The sequence below is a fragment of the Epinephelus lanceolatus genome, chromosome 24 (genome assembly GCF_041903045.1).
Source record: "Epinephelus lanceolatus isolate andai-2023 chromosome 24, ASM4190304v1, whole genome shotgun sequence".
Lineage (NCBI taxonomy): Eukaryota > Metazoa > Chordata > Actinopteri > Perciformes > Serranidae > Epinephelus > Epinephelus lanceolatus.
In genome coordinates, this window is record NC_135757.1 from 9234127 (window position 1) to 9256871 (window position 22745).

At 42.9% G+C, this 22745-nt stretch overlaps 1 protein-coding gene across 3 annotated transcripts in view; it reads right to left on the reverse strand.

The window, feature by feature from the left end:
• The window catches only part of LOC117250019 (interleukin-1 receptor accessory protein-like 1), a 375630-nt gene that overhangs the window by 110438 nt on the left and 242447 nt on the right, over positions 1-22745 (reverse strand). For all 3 annotated transcript variants that reach the window (XM_033615958.2, XM_033615956.2, XM_033615955.2), the window contains exon 6: positions 21328-21402. In XM_033615958.2, the coding sequence (XP_033471849.1) occupies positions 21328-21402 (75 nt within the window). The remainder of the gene's footprint in view (positions 1-21327; positions 21403-22745) is intronic.

Here is a 22745-nt window from a genome sequence, read left to right on the forward strand (position 1 = left end):
CACACACACACACACACACACACACACAGGGGCGAGTTGGCAGCAATCAACTTCACAGCCTGGGGACTCTGAAGCTGCCTGGTGTTGATAGGTTAGTGCTGTTTTTCTTTCACACATCCAAAAAAACTGAGTGTGTTAAATATCAGCACCACCTGCTTCTCCCATGAAATGGGCTAATTAAGTTTATCCAGGGAAAACCTGGAAACTTATCTACCGCACCTCGCACTAAGGTTATTGATTGTGCAAATGGACTATGACTCAATATTGGGAGGTGGACCTAATATTTAGGCGCAAATGTCATGCAAAATGAATAAATTTCCCCAGTGGCATCAATACATCCAAACTTCCCCTCAGTGATTTTCCTCGAGAATTGATTTATTTATGAAACTTTGCCACTATTCCACTTTGAATTTATAATCTGTTTATCTGTTAAAAAAAAAAAAAAAAATCAAGACCACAGCAAGAAGACCCAGCCAAGTTCTACTTTTGCTTGCCAAATAAACTACACTCGAGACGTTTGTTGGGGGAACTTTGGAGTTTTAGCGCTGACTTTAATGCTTTTTGTTAAGGCTGCACCGAGCACTTTTGCACTTCGATGGCCCCGAGTGGCAACGAGACAAAAACTGTTTGGATTTTTGTAAGTTGCAAGGACTCCATTACCAAGGAAATATGCATGTGATGTCAGGAAGATGCACACTGCAAATCATTAAGTTTACTTTTCTTAGTGGCTGTGAGGGGAAGAAGTGGTGAAGAAAAGAAACGCCTTTGGCTGCACATTGAGCCGTTGTTCTGGTGAGTTTTCTCTGTGTATTTGCTCTTTGACCACTGGTTGGGGGAGGGGGGAGTTTGTAGTGTGTAAATTTGGATCTTTCAACTTGTGTGTGTGTAGAAATCCTGACAGTGCCCATACTCAGCAGTCCTAATCCAAATAGATGAAGCTAATTTACTCAGTTCTGGCTGATGAAGACTCTTTTTACCTAAAGTAGTGACTCATATATACAGTACAGGCCAAAAGTTTGGACACACCTTCTCATTCAATGCGTTTTCTTTATTTTCATGACTATTTACATTGTAGATTCTCACTGAAGGCATCAAAACTATGAATGAACACATGTGGAGTTATGTACTTAACAAAAAAAGGTGAAATAACTGAAAACATGTTTTATATTCTAGTTTCTTCAAAATAGCCACCCTTTGCTCTGATTACTGCTTTGCACACTCTTGGCATTCTCTCCATGAGCTTCAAGAGGTAGTCACCTGAAATGGTTTCCACTTCACAGGTGTGCCTTATCAGGGTTAATTAGTGGAATTTCTTGCTTTATCAATGGGGTTGGGACCATCAGTTGTGTTGTGCAGAAGTCAGGTTAATACACAGCCGACAGCCCTATTGGACAACTGTTAAAATTCATATTATGGCAAGAACCAATCAGCTAACTAAAGAAAAACCAGTGGCCATCATTACTTTAAGAAATGAAGGTCAGTCAGTCCGGAAAATTGCAAAAACTTTAAATGTGTCCCCAAGTGGAGTCGCAAAAACCATCAAGCGCTACAACCAAACTGGCACACATGAGGACCGACCCAGGAAAGGAAGACCAAGAGTCACCTCTGCTTCTGAGGATAAGTTCATGCGAGTCACCAGCCTCAGAAATCGCAAGTTAACAGCAGCTCAGATCAGAGACCAGATGAATGCCACACAGAGTTCTAGCAGCAGACCCATCTCTAGAACAACTGTTAAGAGGAGACTGCGCCAATCAGGCCTTCATGGTCAAATAGCTGCTAGGAAACCACTGCTAAGGAGAGGCAACAAGCAGAAGAGATTTGTTTGGGCCAAGAAACACAAGGAATGGACATTAGACCAGTGGAAATCTGTGCTTTGGTCTGATGAGTCCAAATTTGAGATCTTTGGTTCCAACCGCCGTGTCTTTGTGAGACGCAGAAAAGGTGAACGGATGGATTCCACATGCCTGGTTCCCACTGTGAAGCATGGAGGAGGAGGTGTGATGGTGTGGGGGTGTTTTGCTGGTGACACTGTTGGGGATTTATTCAAAATTGAAGGCACACTGAACCAGCATGGCTACCACAGCATCCTGCAGCGACATGCCATCCCATCCGGTTTGCGTTTAGTTGGACGATCATTTATTTTTCAACAGGACAATGACCCCAAACACACCTCCAGGCTGTGTAAGGGCTATTTCACCAAGAAGGAGAGTGATGGAGTGCTGCGGCAGATGACCTGGCCTCCACAGTCACCGGACCTGAACCCAATCGAGATGGTTTGGGGTGAGCTGGACCGCAGAGTGAAGGCAAAGGGGCCAACAAGTGCTAAACACCTCTGGGAACTCCTTCAAGACTGTTGGAAAACCATTTCAGGTGACTACCTCTTGAAGCTCATGGAGAGAATGCCAAGAGTGTGCAAAGCAGTAATCAGAGCAAAGGGTGGCTATTTTGAAGAAACTAGAATATAAAACATGTTTTCAGTTATTTCACCTTTTTTTGTTAAGTACATAACTCCACATGTGTTCATTCATAGTTTTGATGCCTTCAGTGAGAATCTACAATGTAAATAGTCATGAAAATAAAGAAAACGCATTGAATGAGAAGGTGTGTCCAAACTTTTGGCCTGTACTGTACATAAACGTTTTACATCAAGAATAATACAGTGCACTTACAACAAGGGCATGGAACCTCTCAGGCAATCAGAGCAAATCAGTGTGAGTGACAGCATTGCATCTGGATGATAATGGCTGCATATGGAATTGTTCGCCTTGTATCATTATTGTCTGAATATTATGAGCGTCAGAGAAGAGGCGAGGGGAGAGGATAAAAAAAGAGGAGACAGTAAAAATGATAGACAAGCTAATGAAGACGTCGGGTGGAGACAGACTGAGCTCTTCTTGTTTGTTTGTGTGACTGTCCTGTCTGTTTTTATGTTGCTGTGTGCAAGGAAGTAAATCTTTTCGCAGTCATAAAAAACTAAATCAAATCACCAAAGTGGGCCAGACAGAGTGCACCAAATGTTAACTGATCTTTGGTCAAGCAGCCAATCAAGACTGGAAACTGGCAGCTTTTGCCCAGAGAGGGGGAGCAGATACTTGGACAGACCTCGTGAAACCATGTGTCTGTCACCATGAGAACGACCCTTTGCTTAACCTTAACCAAGTCCCTTTATTTGCCTATACTAAACTGTACTGCCTTGAAGGAGCTTAGACAGTCATATCATTTCATGCAGTGTCTTCTTCCCTGTGTCCTAAGGAAAATAAATTCTCCAAGACTGTCTTTTGTACAATTTAACATTTTATAGTAGAGCTATCTGGGACATGCTACAGATCTGAAGACACTGCATGAAATAAAGATTAGAAAACGGCCAAAGGTTGACTAATCTATTGATGCAACTCGTAAGCTGATATCCACCATGGAAAAATTTGCTCTCATCCCCTTGCCCCTTGTGCAACACACTTTCGTACGGTCCTAACATACATCAGACAGATCAAATTTTGAAGGACAATGCCATTACAGTATTTAATTGGCAGAAATTCTTATTTGCAAGTAAAAGCTATCATCACAAAAATAACCTCAAAAGGTACCTCCATAGGTTGCCACGAACATCTGGATAAAAACCAGATGAGGAGGGAACAGCTTCTTCTTTCCGACACCAGTAGCAATATTCAGACACCGAACGGATAGATGGAGGCAAGACCTGGGTATCTCACTCACCCCACTTGAGTTGGACAGAATTTGGAGGAACTTGGCATCACTGTAATGTGTAAGATTTCGGGGAACTCACTTAAAATACTGCAGAGAGCATACATCATCTCCTCTAGCCTTAAAAAGAGATCAAACACGCTCAGGCTTATGCTGGTAGGGTTTCTGGGGAGGTGGGCACCGTTGTGCACTGTCTATGGTTCTGTCCAGCTGTTCGGCCCTCTGGGACGTAGTCAGAAGCTGTTTTCTCATATCAGAGAATCAGGTCTGGACATTGTCTGGAGTTTCTCTTTCACACTTGTGGCACACAACAGGAAACTGTCTGTGTCAGAAGTGCTCTCAACTACTGTTCTGTTTCGGCGAGGGGTGGCACCTAGGGGGGAATGTGCAGGAGGCAGGACATAATGCGAATGGTCACATAGCCTATTCGTAATAAGGTCATAAACATCAGAGTTGCTTCCCATTTCTTTTATTTATCTGACAATTTCAGCTGCCACCTTTACTGACATAAACTGCCAAATCTCATCGTCTTTCCAGTTAGACGTTTTTGTTGCCATCTCCATTACCCTTGGATGTCTGTTTTCTTCCAGTTTCGTGCTTCATGATTAAAATGTCATCAACACGCCCACTTCCTTGCTGAAAAACCCCCCTCTTCTATTTACACATGGGCTCAACCGGACATTAAACGGACTTTGTACTATGGCAACGACCAACTGATTTGGACATTTGTGTTCTCACATAAAGCTCCTCCGGTAATGGCTAGATAAATTTAGGTTTGCAGTGCATATGTGAAGGGGGCTAGAGATTCACTTTTCAAAGATCACGGATGTAGCTTTATGTGCCGCTACACGCTTACTGGGCATCCAGCCTAATGACATTAATTGTACATCTGCTCAAATAATTGTAGCATTTGCATGCCTTGCAACAAAATGTATGCATAATTCTCATGAACTGGAACATCAGAAAGGGCAGTTGTTTTAATTTCAATACAAGGCTGGAGGACTTTGTGAAGCTTCAAAGCATGGGAGAAGCTGCTTCACCCCTGTCACATCTGGGTAGGTGAGAGAACGGCTTATGGGACACAATAAGGTCCTGGACTCAGAACGTCATTTCCTCCTCTCTTTGTAATGTATGTAATTGTAAGATCATGTGCATGTTCCTATAGTCACATTGTGTGTCAAATAGAAATGCATGCATAAAGTAATTTAGCATCATAACCTTCCGTGGGTTTGTCTTGTCTTTGCTTCTAGCCATGTCCTTGTACTGTCATAATGTCCTTCTTGTATGTGCCGTCAGTCATGGAAAATCCATAATAAAATTTAAATGGGAAAAATGCCCAATCCAGTCCTGCTGGGGATGATTACTTTGAAAAAAGGGGAAGAAAAAATAAAGACAATTTAAAAAAAATCTGTTATTGATGCCTGTCTGCCAGCTGCAGCAACTAATGGACCAGGAATCCACACTTTGTCTTAAGTATGTTGCTGTCATAATTGAAATCAATATCAGTACTGCGTCACTGCATGGAAGGATGCTCGATATCTCCTATCTGGCCCGTGGTTGGCAGGGAGAATGAATAGTCTGGTGTGTGTTTGCTAAAGAAGGGAGGGAGGCTTCCATGTTACGGTTAGCCTGAGTCTCAGAGATTAAACCTGAGTGCTGCCAAGACAGCTGGCACGGCGGCTGTGGTTTCTCTCACTAGGAACCAGGGAGAAAAATGAAATCTTTTTACAATACAAGATTTTCTGGGCACTTTGGTTTCATTGTTGGGAACATTTTGGTCCCTTCCAAAAGCGATATGTTGAACTGTGAAGTAACCATTTTGAATTTCATATTGGCAAGTACATCTCGTGACTCTCACCCAAAATGCTCGGGGAGAAACTGCCTCCTCATGAGCTATATCCCAACGGCACACTACTGTATGTACTGACTGAATTCAAAATGGAAAAATGAAAGTGTGGTGTTTATGGACTCTTTTCTCCCACAATGCAACTTGCAACATAATGTAATGTATCTGAAAACAAACAAACAAAAAGAGGCACTAAATTACATATTCTATGAATACTGAAATGTTAGCCCTCAGGGGACGATAAGCATATTCCTACGAACAAATTTCTATTGGTTCTACTGGTAATTGTTCATCTACACAAAAACACCTCTCCTCATTTGAGCATTGCTCAGACACAATTAATGAAACTGGAATCCACTTGATCTTCATCATCACCTTCTTAGCACAACATAAGTCCTCTCTTGCAAATTTATTGACACTTTTTCATTGGTTTCACACATATTTCACGCCCTGTTTCAAAACAATTAACACAGATCTCACAGAAAGACCCAAAAGTCTATTGCATTAACCGTGTTAAACAAAAGGGAAACATCTATTCACAGCTGACAGAAGTTGCTCGCATAATTACGATGCTCTAATGCACCTGTGTGAAACTCCTTCAAAAAGCAATCAGTCCTACTAATCTGTAAACAGATACCACCTCTGTGTTGCTATTTGCAAGCATGGATCAAAGAGGCCAATGGCAGGAAAAAATGAATAATGAATGCAATAAAATTAATGAAGGAATCTTTCTTAGAAAACATGTCTCATTTTTTTTTAACAGTATTTCAAAACAACATCTCAAAAAGAGTGTAGAAAGTTGGGGTTCCAGGGGTGGTATGAATGCTGGAGGCTGATTGATTGCCAAAGAAATGAGGAACGTCTTTGGAGTAGAATTTGACTGTTCTTTTGTCATACTGTACTTGGGCAAACCCCCGGACAATCTCATGACCCAGGACGAGTACTTTTGGCCGCAAGCAAGAAAGCATCACATGGAGATGGCTACAGGCAAGCCCCCTTTCAAAGGACGACCGGATTGCAATTATTAACGACATTCACTGGATGGTGATATGACCAATATATATAATACTGGAAAAAATGGACCATATACTGTACACTAAGGGATGTAACCTATTGACTGGTTAGTTGAAAAACCCTGTTCTGTTATTTGCGCCAGTGGATAGTTGCCAGATATTTAGCGTGTTCGCTGACACAAGAAGGGCTTTAGGCACATATTTGTGCACAGTGGTTGATTCCAAATTCTGTGTAATACTGTATGTACCCCATGCTATTACAACTGCTCCTGTACGTGTGGGCAGATGTAACATTTGACATCTAGTGTTTCAGTCAGTATTGTGACTCTAACATTGCTTGTAAAAACAGATGATGACTAACCTGGAAATCTAGATGCCCCGCCGCTAGCAAATTCTAATTTGCACTGCATGGGGATCTGGCCCCGACGAGCAGAGCCCGCTGAATCGCCTATCGGACCAATCAGATCAGTCTATCTGACAGAGGTGGGCTCTGGGTGGGCGTAACATGATGACGACAGCTGCGCCGTAGGAGTCGAAAAGTAAACAGCCAAGATGGCAGCTGCCGAAGGACCGCGTCCATTCAATTTAGCTTTGGAAGAAACGCTAAGCCAACTACACTTATCTTTTTCCTTGAGAGAGGAACAGAAGACTGCCCTAGAAGCCTTCGTTTCCAGGAAGGACGTTTTTGCTGTTTTGCTGAGGGGATACAGCAAAAGCATAATTTATCAGTTAGCCCAACTGGTCGGCAAACAAATGGGGCTTACTGCAATGAATACGTCACCTTGTTTATTGCTCTGATTGGCTATCGTGCTATCCAACTGCGTGTGGCGGCATTTGAAATGCCTCAGTTAGTGCCGCCCCTTGGGTAGGAAGGGTGTATCGGTGAGGGCCAGACTCAGAATCTTTCTAGATTTGAGTCTGGATTTCCAGGCTAGTTGATGACTGTTAATAAGTAGAAAACAGATAAAAGTTGCCTGTGTAAAAAAAAAGGTTTTTGAGTAATGACATCAAAACCAAAACTTGTTACAATGGTCCCCAGTCTCCCCTAATGAATCCTGTGTTTCCACTCACAGGGACAAAATCACTCAAATCCTGGAAAAATGCAGGTGGGAAAGAGCTGGTAAAGATAAAGACGACATGTTGGTCATGTGGGCACAAAGAGTGGATAGTATCGCAGCCTCTACAGAAGTGTTCAGATCAAGCGAGGAGAAAGAGACAGTGCGGCTGCACTTAGTTGGACGAAAGATTAGCTGTTAACCATGAATGTCATGGTGATGTTCAGTGTGAGCTACAGTTTGTCAGTGAAGCTATTTTAGGGACGTGTCGAGAAATTCTGTCGCCTGTTTTTGTGTCACCTGATCGGCTGCTCTAATTGGCCTTCAACGATCCAGGTCCAGTTGATCCGGACACCCTTAAATAGAGGTGTTTCATTTATACTTCTTGTTCATCCCCACTGCTGGCTACTTCAAGTAGGGATAGTGAGGTAATTGCTTATGGGGAAATTTTTATATAGCAGCAGCGCTAATTAGGGGAAACACTGGAATAAATTAGGAAGTTAAAAAAATGATAATGTAAATAGGTTGAAATATAAATAAAGGCAAATTTAATTCCTGACATTGGTACAAGGATACAATAATTACTACAACATTAATCAATGCAAAAACTGTCATTAAAATACATAAGAGGAAGCTGTGTGAGAATGACAACTCTATCTGTTCTATTTTATTCTATTCTGGTCTGCAGAGAGGTCAGGGCCCATCTGAGCGTGTCATAATCCCTCCCACTGCTAAGGAAAAAACATTGTTTCTTTACCCAAGGTATAGAAACAAGGTGTTGCCTGACTCATAGCAGTTATGAGACAAATATCCACAACATTTCATCTGACACATTCTTATTCCCTGTAGCATGGCTGCCCACGGACCAAACAGAGGACCACAACTGTGGATACAATGGACCTACACAGAGCCGGCCAACACTGTATCTGTGCGGAGAAAGACAAATCTGACCACATCAGATTGCTTTAGCACATACAAACCCCTCGAGGTGTCGGTGTGAGGTGGTAAAAGCTGCATAAGACCTTTGTGTGTGTGAGTTTGAATGTGTGGCGAACGCTGAACATTAGCTTGTGTTTCATTTCATTTTGCCTGCATGTGGACGAATGCCGGTGTGTGTGCAGCAGCTGTATCATGACATCACAGATCTGTGCTTTCATATATTCTTACGTGACACTTGCCAAAGTTTGCTGCCACTGTCATCTCCCTCCCCTCCTGACCGTGATCCTGGAGCCTCTAGCTTTCTGGCGAGACATCAGAGGCTGCTCTATCTCTCTCTGTCTGTCTCAAACACACACACACATACACAATAACACACAATCAGAAGTTGGCCCAAAAGACCAATGTGAGACCAAAGACAGTGCAGAGGGAGCATCGCCCAACCAAGGTCACGCTCCGGGCGGAGAGGAGACACTGTCATCTCTGTCCAACCTGGACGCACAGCCACATAAACGCAGCCAGAAGGAAACCAATATGGCCACCTGTTTGGCTGGAAATACAGCGAGGGCAATTAGTTCAACCAGGCAACACACATGCGCTGTCAGGGGAGCGACAGTGAGGGGAAAGTTTGCAGGGTTTGCATTTTGGCTGTGGAGTTTTGCTGTGGAACTTGGCTTTACTGGAGAGGCTGATAAATTCTTGAAAAATAAAACCGCAAGCTGCTCTGCTTCTCTTAGCATTCTGGGTACAAAAAAAGCTCAACAAAATCCAGCCAAAGCAATACAGAAAAAAGGCATCAAACAACTGAAGAAATTAGAGTGGACAGATTATCTTCGAGTCACCAGAGCAAATTAACGTCCCCTCCGCCTGCTAGCAGCTGAAGTTTTTGAATAGTGGCTCACAAAAGAGCAAGGTGACACCGCTGTGCTGAGGTTAAACTGAGGGCTAATCTAATGGCTGTAAAAATCGCTGTGCTTAACTGCCACACTAAACGGTGCGTTTAATTTTAAAGCAGGTGGCTCTCGGGTGCCAAGCTGAACGAGTTGCTGAGTGAGTGTTCCTGCTGTCGGTAATCCAAACACCGGTCTTTGAATGAAGTCAACTATCAGATGGGGTGTATAGCTGCTACAGTACAGAAGCTACATAATGGTACTGGAAGGAGCATAAGAAAACGGAGATGTGTCAGTGTGAGTGTGGAGGAGGAGGGTTTCCAATTTAAACTTCGAGCTCAGATCTGAGGTACACAGCTGCTGGGAGAGCAACAGCTGGATGGGAGCTGCACAGACTGCACTCTGCTACTACATGCGCTTTGGAAGCGCTGGAGACATGAGTCAGAGAAAGGCCAAATAAAGCAAAATCCCCCCCCCCCCCCCCCCAAATGTGTGGCTTTAAAGTTGTGCTGAAACAAACCCAAAAGCACCAGAGTAACAATCATAGAGCAAGCGCCTGAAGGGGTTGTTGTACTGAAACATAAGGTCCTGCACACACTGCTACTGCAGCTCTGACAGCCTGAATTGCCTGTTCACAGCTGTTAAATCGTAAACTGTGCTGAACTGTAAGGTATAGTGTGAACTAAAGAAGCAGGCGGAAGGTAAGAGCCACACCATGACTGCAGATGTGTCTCACCTCTAAACCAATGTAATGCTGTTGTGTATGTAAACAGTGGTGCACTCAGAATATTCTTAAAAGGGTAGACACATGGGCCCACTAGAAATCTTGAGGTGGCACACCAAAACAAAAAGCTATCACTGGATTTTTAGGAAGTCTATAATGCTGTTTAAGTATTCAGGCTAGTTGAAAACTATGTTACTGTGGAGAGTTTACCGAACATTTACTGGGGTCCCCTCAAACTTGGCCCTAGTATTTGTTTTTTGCGCATTCCCGCGAAGGGCTAGGGTGTCCCAAACTTTAGGGAAGCGCTTTTCAGCCCTTAAAATCCCCACTTAATTTGGGTTAGGGTTAGGGCCATGCAATGCACACTTACGAACCCATCTCAACTAAGGGGAAGATCCAGGATGCATTGCGAAACTATCCAGCCAGGCGAGTTTTCCAGGAAGATGGCAGCCTCCAAAATCTATCTGGCGAGTGCAATTGAAACTAAGGGGTAAGGTTAAGGGAAGAGAATTGGGATTGGCCCCAAGTCTACTCAAGTTTAGGGGTGACTCATGGGTCCCAAAAGAACCCATTTTCATTCAGATATCTTAAGGTAAGAGCTCAAGGGACCCCTTTGACAATAGCCATGCCATTTGTTCCCTCGCCAGAATTTAGCCTTACTTTGGAGCGTTATTTAGCCCTCTTGCGTACAAGCTATGCCAAAATGGCTGGTGCCGATTAATGCCTTGGGTTGTCTAGTTTCAGAAAATGCCACGCCTACACGGTAGCTTAAAAAATCAGCATTCCACAGCCTCTTAAAGAAAGTAACATCAGCCTCTAATTTGTTGATAGGGGCTGCAGTTGTACTTGGATGGCCATGACCCCTCTGGTTCCCCCTTTGGGGCGCCACTGTACGTAAAGGATTTCCCCCTTTAAATAATGATATAGCAACAAAGTTTAGAGGTCTAAAAAGCATGAACTTTTCAACCATGTTTATCTGATTATATTAGATGTCTTTATTTCATGCAAATCACCAAGAGCATGCTGGGCTCTGCTTTATCGGCTCCGACAATAACTGGGCTGCCCAGTGTCCCTAAGAATTACATTCATATTGGATGCAGGTCTTGCGCCAAAGTAACAGACCTTCTTGTGTCCTTTCCAAAAATCAAAAAGTTAGTAGATTTTTTTTAAACCATAATCACAATCTCTGCCTACCCTTCACCGTACTGACTGTATATACCGATATCAAGGTTCAAACAACAACAGAACCCACCTCCTGACAGGAGTTGGATCAACAAATCAGCTTGCTGCCACTCAAAGCTGCACAACATGTTTAGATTCAGGAGGCGTGTGCGTTTGCGACTCATCAAACCCCTGCAAACCCATAATAGCCTCCTCTTTTTGTGCATTTTCACAGAAGCATAATTCCGTTTTAAGTGAATACACAGTGCTTTCACATCCATCCTGTGGGTCAAAAGAGGCAATTTCACACTCATTTTAAAATGTAATAGCATCTACATTCACACAGGCTACGTTCAACAATCAATGTAAACACCCTTGCATTCTCTGTCAGTAATTGCGGTGTCACTAGACATCAGCTGGCAGATTAGTGTACAGTCAAAACAGACAAAACCACTGCCTATCATTCATCAAGTTTCTGTCTTAATGAGCAACATTACCTGAGATGCACTTTGGATGTTTCATGAACAGCCTGCTCTTGTGTCCCTCCTCAAACAGCTTTATCATCTATCGATCTGTTAAAAGATGCAAGTCTGGCAGAGGTAAGAGGTAGAAGTCGTGTGACCTTCCCGAGTCCCTATAAGCAGGTGCAACGCAAGAACACTTAAACATAAAAATAGAAAACAACAAACCAGACTCTCTGTGAACACCACGCCAAAGCCAAATTTATGATTAATGGGCTCGCCCAGAGACGGGAAGTACGGCTGGCACAGACAGGAGGCAGTATATCTTAATACTCAAGTGCCTTGGCCAGGACTTGATGCTTTTTTCTGCTAAGGAGAGCAAATGCCTTCAGCCATTTTCCTTTTAGTTTGCAGAGACAGGTACAAGGCTGCAGGTGGGAGCTGCTGACAGGAAGCCGAGCGGGGAACGGTCAATGTGGGACGACAGCTTGACTTTTGAGGTCAATCATGATCCAAAATGTGAACATGATATCAGGCCCGCGGTCACGCTCCGGTAAATTTCTTCTAAGTGTTGAGTAAACTTAGCCTCCCTCGGTCCGACAGGCCAATCGGGTCTCCTGAAGCGCTCTCGCAGACTGTCCCCCTCATTACCGCACTTATGTAAAACACTAATGGGAGCATTCCTTTGCCAAGAATCCCTTCCAATCACCACCAGCAACCCCTTCCCCCCGTAATATGACAGTCACGATTTATGCCTCCACGCTGCAGGGCATATTAACCATTTGGGACAGTGCACCGTCTTGTATCCACTTTCATCTGTAATAACTCAAGGTAAGACACCACCATATTTCATCCCCTCTGTGAATCTTAAATGATCTCGCTCACTTTTTCTCCCGTGCACTGACTCTTCGCCCCAAACTCCCCCTACCTTAATTTCTCCCTCATTCTCTTTCCTCCTCTCTCTTCATCTTTATCTCACTCTGTCTTCCCCTCCCTGCAGGGCCTCGACTCATCTGGAGACTTGCCAGGAATACAGATAGGATCACTCGCAGATGTACAATAACTTGAGGGGAATAAATATGCCCTAATTGAGAGAAATGATGTAATATTGATCCTAGGGCCTCTGAACCTTTGGCATCGATGGAGCGCTCTGCCGAGCCCGTGACATTTAGAGGGATGGCTGGTGTGTATTTGAGAGTGTGAGTGTGGGTGATATTGGCGATAGGTGTTACTGAGGCCGTGCTTTGTGAGACTTTCTTTGTGAAACTAAAATGTGTCTCGTGGTTTGATGAGAGGCTCCCAGCTCAGAAGCACGAGCATACCAGGGTGCAAGCTAGAAGACATATACTGAATATAACACCGAGCTGCTGCAATGTATCAAGCGATGCTTTGAAGATGTGTTTAATTCCGAAAGTGAGTGAGAAAAATATCAGCGTGTGCTGTCTGTACCTGTGCCATAAAGGCTGGCGAGCGGTTTTAACACTCACGTCTGATTCCAGGCTGCCTTTGGGGTTAAAGTGAAAACAAACACAAGCGGCCTCATCCACAAAAAGTGACAATTCCGCACACATCCAAGCCAAGCTGAGTGGGTTTTAGCCTCAAATGTTTTGTGCTTTCATTTCAAAGTTATCTTTATTGCAGGCCCAATATTTCTAATCCTTGTCCTTAGCTACAGGCATACTTGAGTGAAACCCCAGGGTGCTTTCACACCTCTCTTGCTCAAACACATACATTTAATGCGTGATGTAAAGCCTTTAAATTGCCCGTTTGAAATGCGCTTTACAAATAACCTCGCCTTGCCAAACAAAAACTTAAACAAAGGTCAAGAGTTGAGCTACAAAGTGGACGGACATCATGTGAAGACAATACCTGAAGAACAAAGAAGTCAATAAACCCTCATGTGATCGTCAGGTCTTCCTGACCCTTCGACGTTTACATCCGTTCTCCAGGACTCCTGGTATTTACTGTGAACATGATGTATCACACGTGTCTACCCGTCAGTGGCATGCGGTGCTGTTATCCCACAGCAGATTGTCAGCAGGACACCCAACACGTCAATATCAATCGTTAAATATTGAAAATGGGGCCTGAATCAATGTGGCGAGATCCCAAACACTGCACCATAAGAAGATCAAATCCATACAGCCACAGGAAGAAACCTGCTCCGGGCTAATGGCATGATCAACATTCATAGATTGATAAAGTCAAGTAAAGGTTATACATTTCAAGACCATCTGTTGGAGTTTCACTGCACTGTAACAGTGGGGTGGAAGTTGACATTTTGTCTGCTGTCTAACTTCAGTTCATCATTTCTTTCTAAAGGTGCTGCAGGAGTTGTAAAAACTGAAACTTGTGGAAGGATCTGGACTCGTACAGTGTTAATGTGAAGGTTTCAATATCAGCTGAGAGGAAATGGGAGTGTTAAAGCAACCTGACCTGCACCAGGATGACAGTGCATTGATGTGCCAACCTCATCATTTCCAAAGGACTGCAACTTCTAATTTGATGTGGCCGCCGACTCCAAGTCAATTCAGGATAATGATGGCTTTGTGTGGAGGTATCCTGTGTTCACACTGTATCATTAAACAATGTAACTCCGTCTGATGAGCGACTGAAGACCAATTTCCAGTTTACACTGTTATTGTTCACCAACCAACAAATGAGGAAGCTCAACCTCTGAGAGCAGTTCAGATTGTCAGATTGTTATAGAGAGGCTGTGTAGAACAAAGGGATTCCCACAATGAGCCTCTGTGAGAGGACGTGATGCAGATTCTCAAACTATGTAATTAAAAGAATGTCTTTTGTATTAGTCGGTAGCTGTTTGAAATTATTATGTTGAATCTCCTACTAAGACTGAAATGACTTTAAATCATTACTAATTTATTTGTAATATTACCCCTTCTGCTGTTCTCATAATCCCCAAGTAGACTGATGATCAACTACATGGCCAGAAGTATATGGACACCACCATAAGCATTAATATGCTGCCATACATGCCCCTGCTGTTTTGGGAAGGCTTTCCACAGGATTTTATAACCTGGCTGCAGTGATTTGCTGGGCTTTGACTGGACATGACTCCCCCTTCAGTAAAGCTGTACCCCCCTAGAATCATTTGAGACACAATTAATAATTTTTGAACAATGCAGAAGTATTTATTAAAAGCACAATGTAAGCAGTGCTCATTATAATTGTGCAATAATGTGCTATTTAAATCTTAAAAGATTTAGTCCCCCCCTCCCATTCCTAGTAGTGGTATATCCCACACTCTTTCCAACGGGCGGGGCTGCTTGGCAGCAGTAGCAGCGTGTGGCTGGAACCGCTGTCCACATCGCGCATCGCAGGGTAAGATGTTCACTCACACAGACACAGTTTAACTTACACAAGTTACAACACATCCCATTTACCGTTACAACAAGCCCCAGGCCCAGGCTGATAATATAAACTGTCTGCAACATTTCTCCTGCATTGTTCAAAAGCCTACTCAATTACGAGTGCTGCTAAGCTAAAAGCTAATGATTAAGCTCAGAGTTTAGTGATCGAGAGGACAGGAGAGAAAGAAGAGGGAGAGGACAGGACAAGAGCAGTCAGTAGCGGAGCAGCTCGTAGCTAATGGGTACCTGTCTGTAGGCTCTCCACCTGTCAGTGAGACAAACAGGAAAGACGTGCAGTCTAACCGACGAGGACCGGTCATTACGCGCGACTATTAAGCATTAACATTACAAGTTAATGTTCCACCTTAAAGTTGCCGGCAGACGGCCCGGTGAATGAAGTTATTTTTTCTCAGTCTACAGCTGCTGCGAGAGGCAACAAAACATCCGAGTCTACTAATAAAACTCTCCATGGTATGAACAGTAGTTACATAAGCCACAACTCAGCCCTGAGCGGAGTGACCCTCCTCTACTGACCAATCAATGGACCGCAGCGTTCACAGCGCCACTTCTTTGTACCAGACCTGTGTGCGATGTACCTCAACAGAAGGGGGACCAAAAATGGTAATGGTGGAATGCTCGATGGAAACAGGGCTTTAGAGACAGACAACCATTCATGCTCACATTTTACAACAGCACATGAGACTTATAATGTGTGAAAAATCACGTTCCCCTGCCTCCTACTACCTACTTACCTACTGTTAAACAGTCATATATATCATTTTTGTGCTGATCTCTTGCCACTGGTTGGGGCGCTAATTTCAGAAACACTCCTGTGGATGATATTAGAGGGCAGGAACAAACGACCTATACTTGTTGAGAGTTTTAATGTCAATCAAAGCGCAGAGGCATCATTGTCGACTGTTTTTCATTCTTGGTTAACACTTCAACTAGTCATAGAGGGAAAAACGTGGCCCTGGACAGCAGCCTAAATGGAGTAGAAGGCTGCATTTTTCTTTAAATAGGGGTGTATCAATGACCTTTGACCTTTTCCTGTGTTCACAATTAGTTGCTGAGCTGCTGCCCAGCTTTGACTGAAAACAACAACCCTAAAGGGTCCCAAAAGGCATTGTGAGAAACAAAGCAAATTACTAACTGAGGCACAAGAGGACAAGAAAAACAGAACAAAGGCAGTTTTGGGGAAAGTGAATACACCATGAAAAATCAATTCAATTACTCTAACACAAAACAACTCTTGGGATGCACTGAATATTACAGACTGATGTTGCATAACAGGATGACAAAACGGTGGATGACTCGTTAAAGCATTCATGTGAGATCTTAAAAGTGCATTGTGGAGGAATCTGGCAAAGAGGCTCAGACACCATCACCTTGTTTTCTCTCTGCCACAATTTCAGAGAACTTGCTGCGGTGTCGTAATGTCAAGTGTCAGGGGATGAAGTGTGATTTCTTGAGGAAGGAGGCCGTTGAAAGGGCTTGAAGTTTTAACAGCCAATCAAGATCACAGGGGGAACTTGCTGGATATTCCCAGAATGAACATCACAAACAGACTGCAACACTGGCCGTAAATTCAATCGAACCCGAAATAAAATGTCAGGATAGGTAGGCGAGTGAGGCCGCGAGTGGCATGTCAGCCCTGCATGGAAAACTGCATTATAACAAATCAAACCTGGCAGCAGTATAAAGGCTATAGAAGCAGGTTTGTGTCTGGAGGTTGAATTCCTGGTTGGGTTGTGTTCAAGCACACAGAGGTGGCACAAACATGTTCGTGCATTAAGGAAATAAATCACCCAGTTGTCAAAGTGTTTAAAAATCGTACACATTAGCACTCGACTAGAAGCAGACTTGCACCGCAGTTAGTCTGCTTGGCTTGACTGGAGACAATTATTCTACATCTGCACAAGACAGAGTGAAAGCAGTACGCATTGAACTGTCAGACTGAATTACAGAGCCAAACTGTAACTGATCTGTCCCACAGAGAAAGCAGTGGAAATGCATGCCCACAAGAGCATTTATACAACATGTTTTAACCAAGCATTTTAAATTGAATCAATTATAAGCGAGGAGCCACATCCATTAGGAGACAAAATAAGGAGTGGGCCATGGACGGCGTGTGCTGATTAATTGGGCCCCCCCCATTTACACATCCCTCTGTTCATCCCTTGAGTTCCATAACAAGAGCTTGAAAAGTGTCTCTCCATGTTCGCCTTTCCCCACTCCTCTCACTTTCTCCCTCTCACCTGCCTAATTAACTGTCAGCCGAAGCCATTTATGCTTCTATATTTCATGGAAGAATGAATATTAAAATTCAGCCCAAACTGCCACAACCCCTGAAAAGGATGCGCTGCTTTCGACTGGGCTCTGTGTGGATGACAAGAGCACGCTAGCCCAACACTGAGAGGAAGTGACTGGGACTTGTACAGGCAGAGAATCAAATAGGTGTTCATATATTATGTACACAGAGGTGCTGACTCCGGGTAGAATATCAATGGGTGCAGAAGTGAAGGAGGAGCATACAAGAAAAAAAACAGTTTCTGCTAATCCTCTTCTGCTGGAAATCAACAGGAAAATCCAATATAGGGTATAAAGGTCTAAGAGTACAAAGAAAAACTGAAAAATGCTGATGTAGAATGAAAATACAGTAAAAGATACAGTTACGCAATCATCTAAATCAACCATAAACAAGGAAAGCAGCACATTTCTTTTCTTCAGAACATTATTGCCTCAGCTATCAGGTAATGGATTTTGAAAATCACCATCATCCACTATCAAACACTTAATCAGATGAAAAAAGCCAGAGAGGCTTTTATCCATCATCAATTTAAAGCTACGATGATTTGCGCCTATTTTCTGATTGCCACCTTTTACCTCTGCGAGCCAGTTGTGTTCATCGCCCATGACAAATTGACTTCAAAGGAAGCCTCCATCATGACCCATTTTCCCTTCCACCAACAGCTGAGCTCTCGCCCAATAAGGCACAAAGCGGGAATTTTCCCATGAGCCCCTGTGCATCAAAAGCTGGTAAGGCAAACGAAAGAGTACCGTTCTGAGGCAGCCACATGAGGCGGAATTGGAGGCAATCATTTGAAGTAGTGCCAACATCATAAGTTTGAAGGTAATGCGAAGGAAGATTACGTACGGTTTCTCAGAAGTACCACTTCGATTCATTACGGACTCATTACAGCTGAACAAACACAAGCAGCATCCATGTAGCACAAGATAACCAAGATAGATGTGATCAGTGTAATTACAGTGAAGAGGCCCTCCATAGGGTAGGAGGAGAAAAAGCAGCGGACATAGCTCTCACCCACTGAATTACTTTCTTTTTCATACAAAATGTGTTGAATGACTCATCCTGTTTCTCTTCTACCGAGATGAAAACTCAAGGTCCATTCACAAAAGGGCACAGTAAGAGAACAGACCTAATTGAAAAGCTTGTATTTAACACTTTGGTTACTTAAAGTCAGATCTATGTGGATCCATAACACAAATTATAGGAAAGTATTGGATATCAATGCACGATCAATGGCATTCCAATGCAAGCAACTAGTGTCAGTGGCTTTGTATCAACTACTTGGAGTATCACATGGTAAAAGGTAATCCCATAAATCACATCATAAGAGCTGGCATTCGAATAATGTGCAAGTATCAAATAAAAGCAGCAGGTGAAGCTGTCATGAGCACATAAAAACACCAGGGGGGTGTAATAATGGCTCATAGGGTAACTTCAGCATTATCTAAATATCCACAGCAATAATTTCATTGGTTTAACGACAGAGTCGCAATAACCAATTGGCTGAGTATCCCTTTACAACCGGATTTTCGATTGCTTTTACTCTGCTGTGCTTTCGTTCAGCTTTGGAAGCCTAACTGCAGATGTGTCACCTAAAAGACCTGCTAGGACAGAAGGAATCACTCGACTGAACCTGCTGGAAGTCTTTCATATGAAACATAAGTACAGAAAGCATTGAGTACAGCAGCTGAACAGAAGGGGTGGGTAATATATCGACATCATATTGATGCTGTAGTTAGGACTGTAATGATCCTCAATACCTTGATTCACTAATAAACAGTCAAATATCATTGACACAAAAGTGAAACTATTGATGCATATCGTGTTGGTGAAGATTCTCAGTCATCCAGGTCATGGTAATCATCAGTGCTATGTCGTATGCAACTGGACTTACTTGTGTTTCTTGGAGACGTTTCGCCTCTCATCCAAGAAGCTTCTCGATTCTGGAAGTGAAGAAGCTTCTTGGATGAGAGGCGAAACGTCTTCAAGAAACGCAAGCAAGTCCAGTTGCCTATGATACAGCACTAATGATTGATGTATATCGTCATTTTGTTTGCACTTAACTTTTTATTTTCAAATTCAACTATACAGTATGTAATCATATAGCAGTGAGCAAACAAACGCTGAGCTTCACATTGACCGATCTTGGTCAGATTCTGTTCACAAAGGTATCACAGACAGAGACCCCCAAGTGCCCTCGTTCTAACTACACCAACCTGCAGTCATCCACAAGTTTAACCAGACACTTTTATGCCAGTTAAGGATTTCTAGAGGGTAAAGAAAGGAGGGTCAGCGGAAATCTTATCCGAGTTACGGAGAAGTTATTTCCTTAATCTGTCCTGGCAATTGTAGTATTACCGGTGCCCACTTAATGGTAAAAACATCAGTCCTCAGTTGAAGTTTGGCTTTCAATCTATCCCTACATTTTTGGACGGTTGGTGGCTTTACATATCTCCATAACACTACAATCATCTTCTTTTAAATCAACAGCAACACCCCAAGCTAATGTATTGTTTTTGTGTCTATGTCCTCTGGAGTGTCTCCCAGTATGAAGAATACTGGCTCTAGAGGTGTGTTAGGTCTACCCCAATACTTTGACTGATCTGCACCTGAATGTCTCTCCAGTATTTACCCAATTTTGGGACAATCCCACCAGTCTTCCTGCATTGTCTCCAGCATATTTTAAGATACCCCTTTATTTTGAAATTCCCATGGCATGTCTGTGTGACCATTTCTGTCCAAGCACACCTTCTTCCTAAACATTCACACAGTGCGAGCAGACTAGTGCCAGGCAAACAATGGTAAGCAGCCAAGAGAAAGACAATGAGGATATTTAGTGATATCGTCTCATATTGACTGCAGGATTGAATTAAATCTGATCAATATTGTATCATGGCGGACTTTGTGATATCAGCAAATAGCGTACTGTTGCCCAATGAATCTTGTGATTACACCCTTAATTGTGATGGGACTAGATATAATCTTAGATTTTGGATATTGTAATATCCTAAGTGTTGTCGTTTCTTCTGTTAGGTTTAGTAGTTTGGTGGAGGTTAGAAGGAAGAGCACAGATCCTATGACCATTTGGAGGTTGGTCTGGGTGTTGACCTTCTTTTCGTTCTCTCTGACCAGCCCACCAGTATTTTGTTTTAAGTTTTGCTTGAGGAATTTGGTTTGATAGTCACCCTACTTGTTTATTTTCTAATGATATTAAGTGTTTGCTTTATCCTGACTCTTGTGATTATGTTAGACCTCTTTGTCTTGAGCCTTTATTGGGGTTGAAACAGTCTTTACATACATAGTCATGATATCTACATTACTGACGATTATTTGTTAACCCTCCTACTTAAAAGTGACAGAAAAGACCTCAAAGTAAAAGCATTTTCGAATACATAGTGCTTGAAAACAGTATTTCTTTCAAAAAGAGAAACTAGAAGCAACAGAGTGGTGTTTACGCCATGAATAAAGTATGCTGTTTTCTTGATAATTCTATCAGTACAACAGACCTGGAGGATATCTTGAGTTTGCATTAACAGCACAGACAACAAATTCAAATGGGAGCCGATCAGAAAACAGGGAGTCTGGGTAAAGTATGATAAAATACTGAATATCAATAAAATCAAGGGGAAAAACAGGAATAGAGGCCTGTAAGGAAGAAGTTGACACACTGCTCAAACAAAGCCAAAGCTAAGTAGAACAGGACCTACTCTGAGGGAACTGGCTTTCATCGACTAATCTAGAAATTTGATGCCACGCCATTGTGACAAGCAGGCATGCGCCACAAGCGTGACACCGCACGTTCCATCGCTGGACAGAAAATAAGCTATCAGTGTGGGGAATGAAACGTGTCTCCTTACCTATTGCCATCTCTATGACGCTCATTTGGCTCTCCGAAGGGGAAAGGATTTTTGGCGGCTTGTCTGTCAGGGGAGCTGTGAAAAGACAAACAGAGAGAAAAGGGAGAGCACATTAAATTCCACATCATTCTTCCCCATGGACATGGGAGTATGATTTATTCATTAAAGACCACAATAAAGGCTCCATTAAAATGGGAACAAATACATTGAAATATAATATTTAAAGAGTGGACGGAGGGAGAAAAATGGATGAATTACGATGACTCAGAATTACCCATTCAAAGCTTTAAACATCAATGCACATGCTTTCAAAGAAGCAGCTGCCTCAATACTAATGCTATTCGTTCCTGGTAAAAATGAGTGTGTAAGTGATGTTATGGCTTTGACATGGACTGCAATATAAACTGTACTGTATATACAGCAGCTGTGTAACTAGTCAACCATTTCAGAATCTACAGTATACCCTAAGGTAAAAATCCTTCACAGCTGCAGTGTGCATGGGAAGGTTAAGAGCCGCTGCAGGGAAGCAGTATTTTCAGCTGTGTACAGCTAATATGGCTGGAAAATATGAGTTTCTAGAAATGACATTAATGCATACAGTATCTGTGGGAATGACAGGAATAATTATTAATGAGAAAATTTAAAACATAGCCTCCTGCACAAGCAATGTGGTATATACTGTCAAAATGTCAGCCATGAGCGGGTTGCTGATCTAAAAGTGTATCACAGTTACATTAGAGCAGCCTTCGTCCTAACTCCCTTCGAAAACACACCAACTCCAATTAGACAGCTGCTGAGTAACAAAAGACGTGCACTTAGAGGCTCCTCATTATAACGATTCCCTAATTGGTTCTAGTCTTCAAAGTGGCATCAGAGAGGTTTCTATCTGTGCACGCTCGGAAATACTCGGAGGGATGAGGCTTGTTTCAGTACAAATGACTTGTGGTTTGACTGGAGCAGCGATCGCTGTGCTGAACCTGGGGTAAAAAAAAACACAAGCCGAGTTTCAGGGAGAGGAGCGGCAGACTGGAGGAAGGTTTTCAAAGTTCACAGTGAACCAGTTCCTTCATACTCCAGTTCTCTGGTGATATAACTCACCACAGTGGAGAGTGTTAGCTTCTGGCTGGTTATCGGTCCAACAAGTTTTTTCCAAGTCTTCCATTTATGTATTCTTCGTGAGTATTCAAAGCTCCCCTTGACCTCCATGATTGTGCAATACACAGCCGCTGAGAGTTTCATGACGCAACTGCGAGACCCTTGAAAATTCACTTTTCCAGCGCCCAGATAGATTCTGAAGGCAAGACAAGGCCAATTAAGTAATATTAAAAAGTCGACTATTTCTTTTGAAATATTTTGACCTAAATTTGCTTTGCCTGGTAAACCTAAAAGGATACTTCAGATCTTTTGAAGTGGGGTTA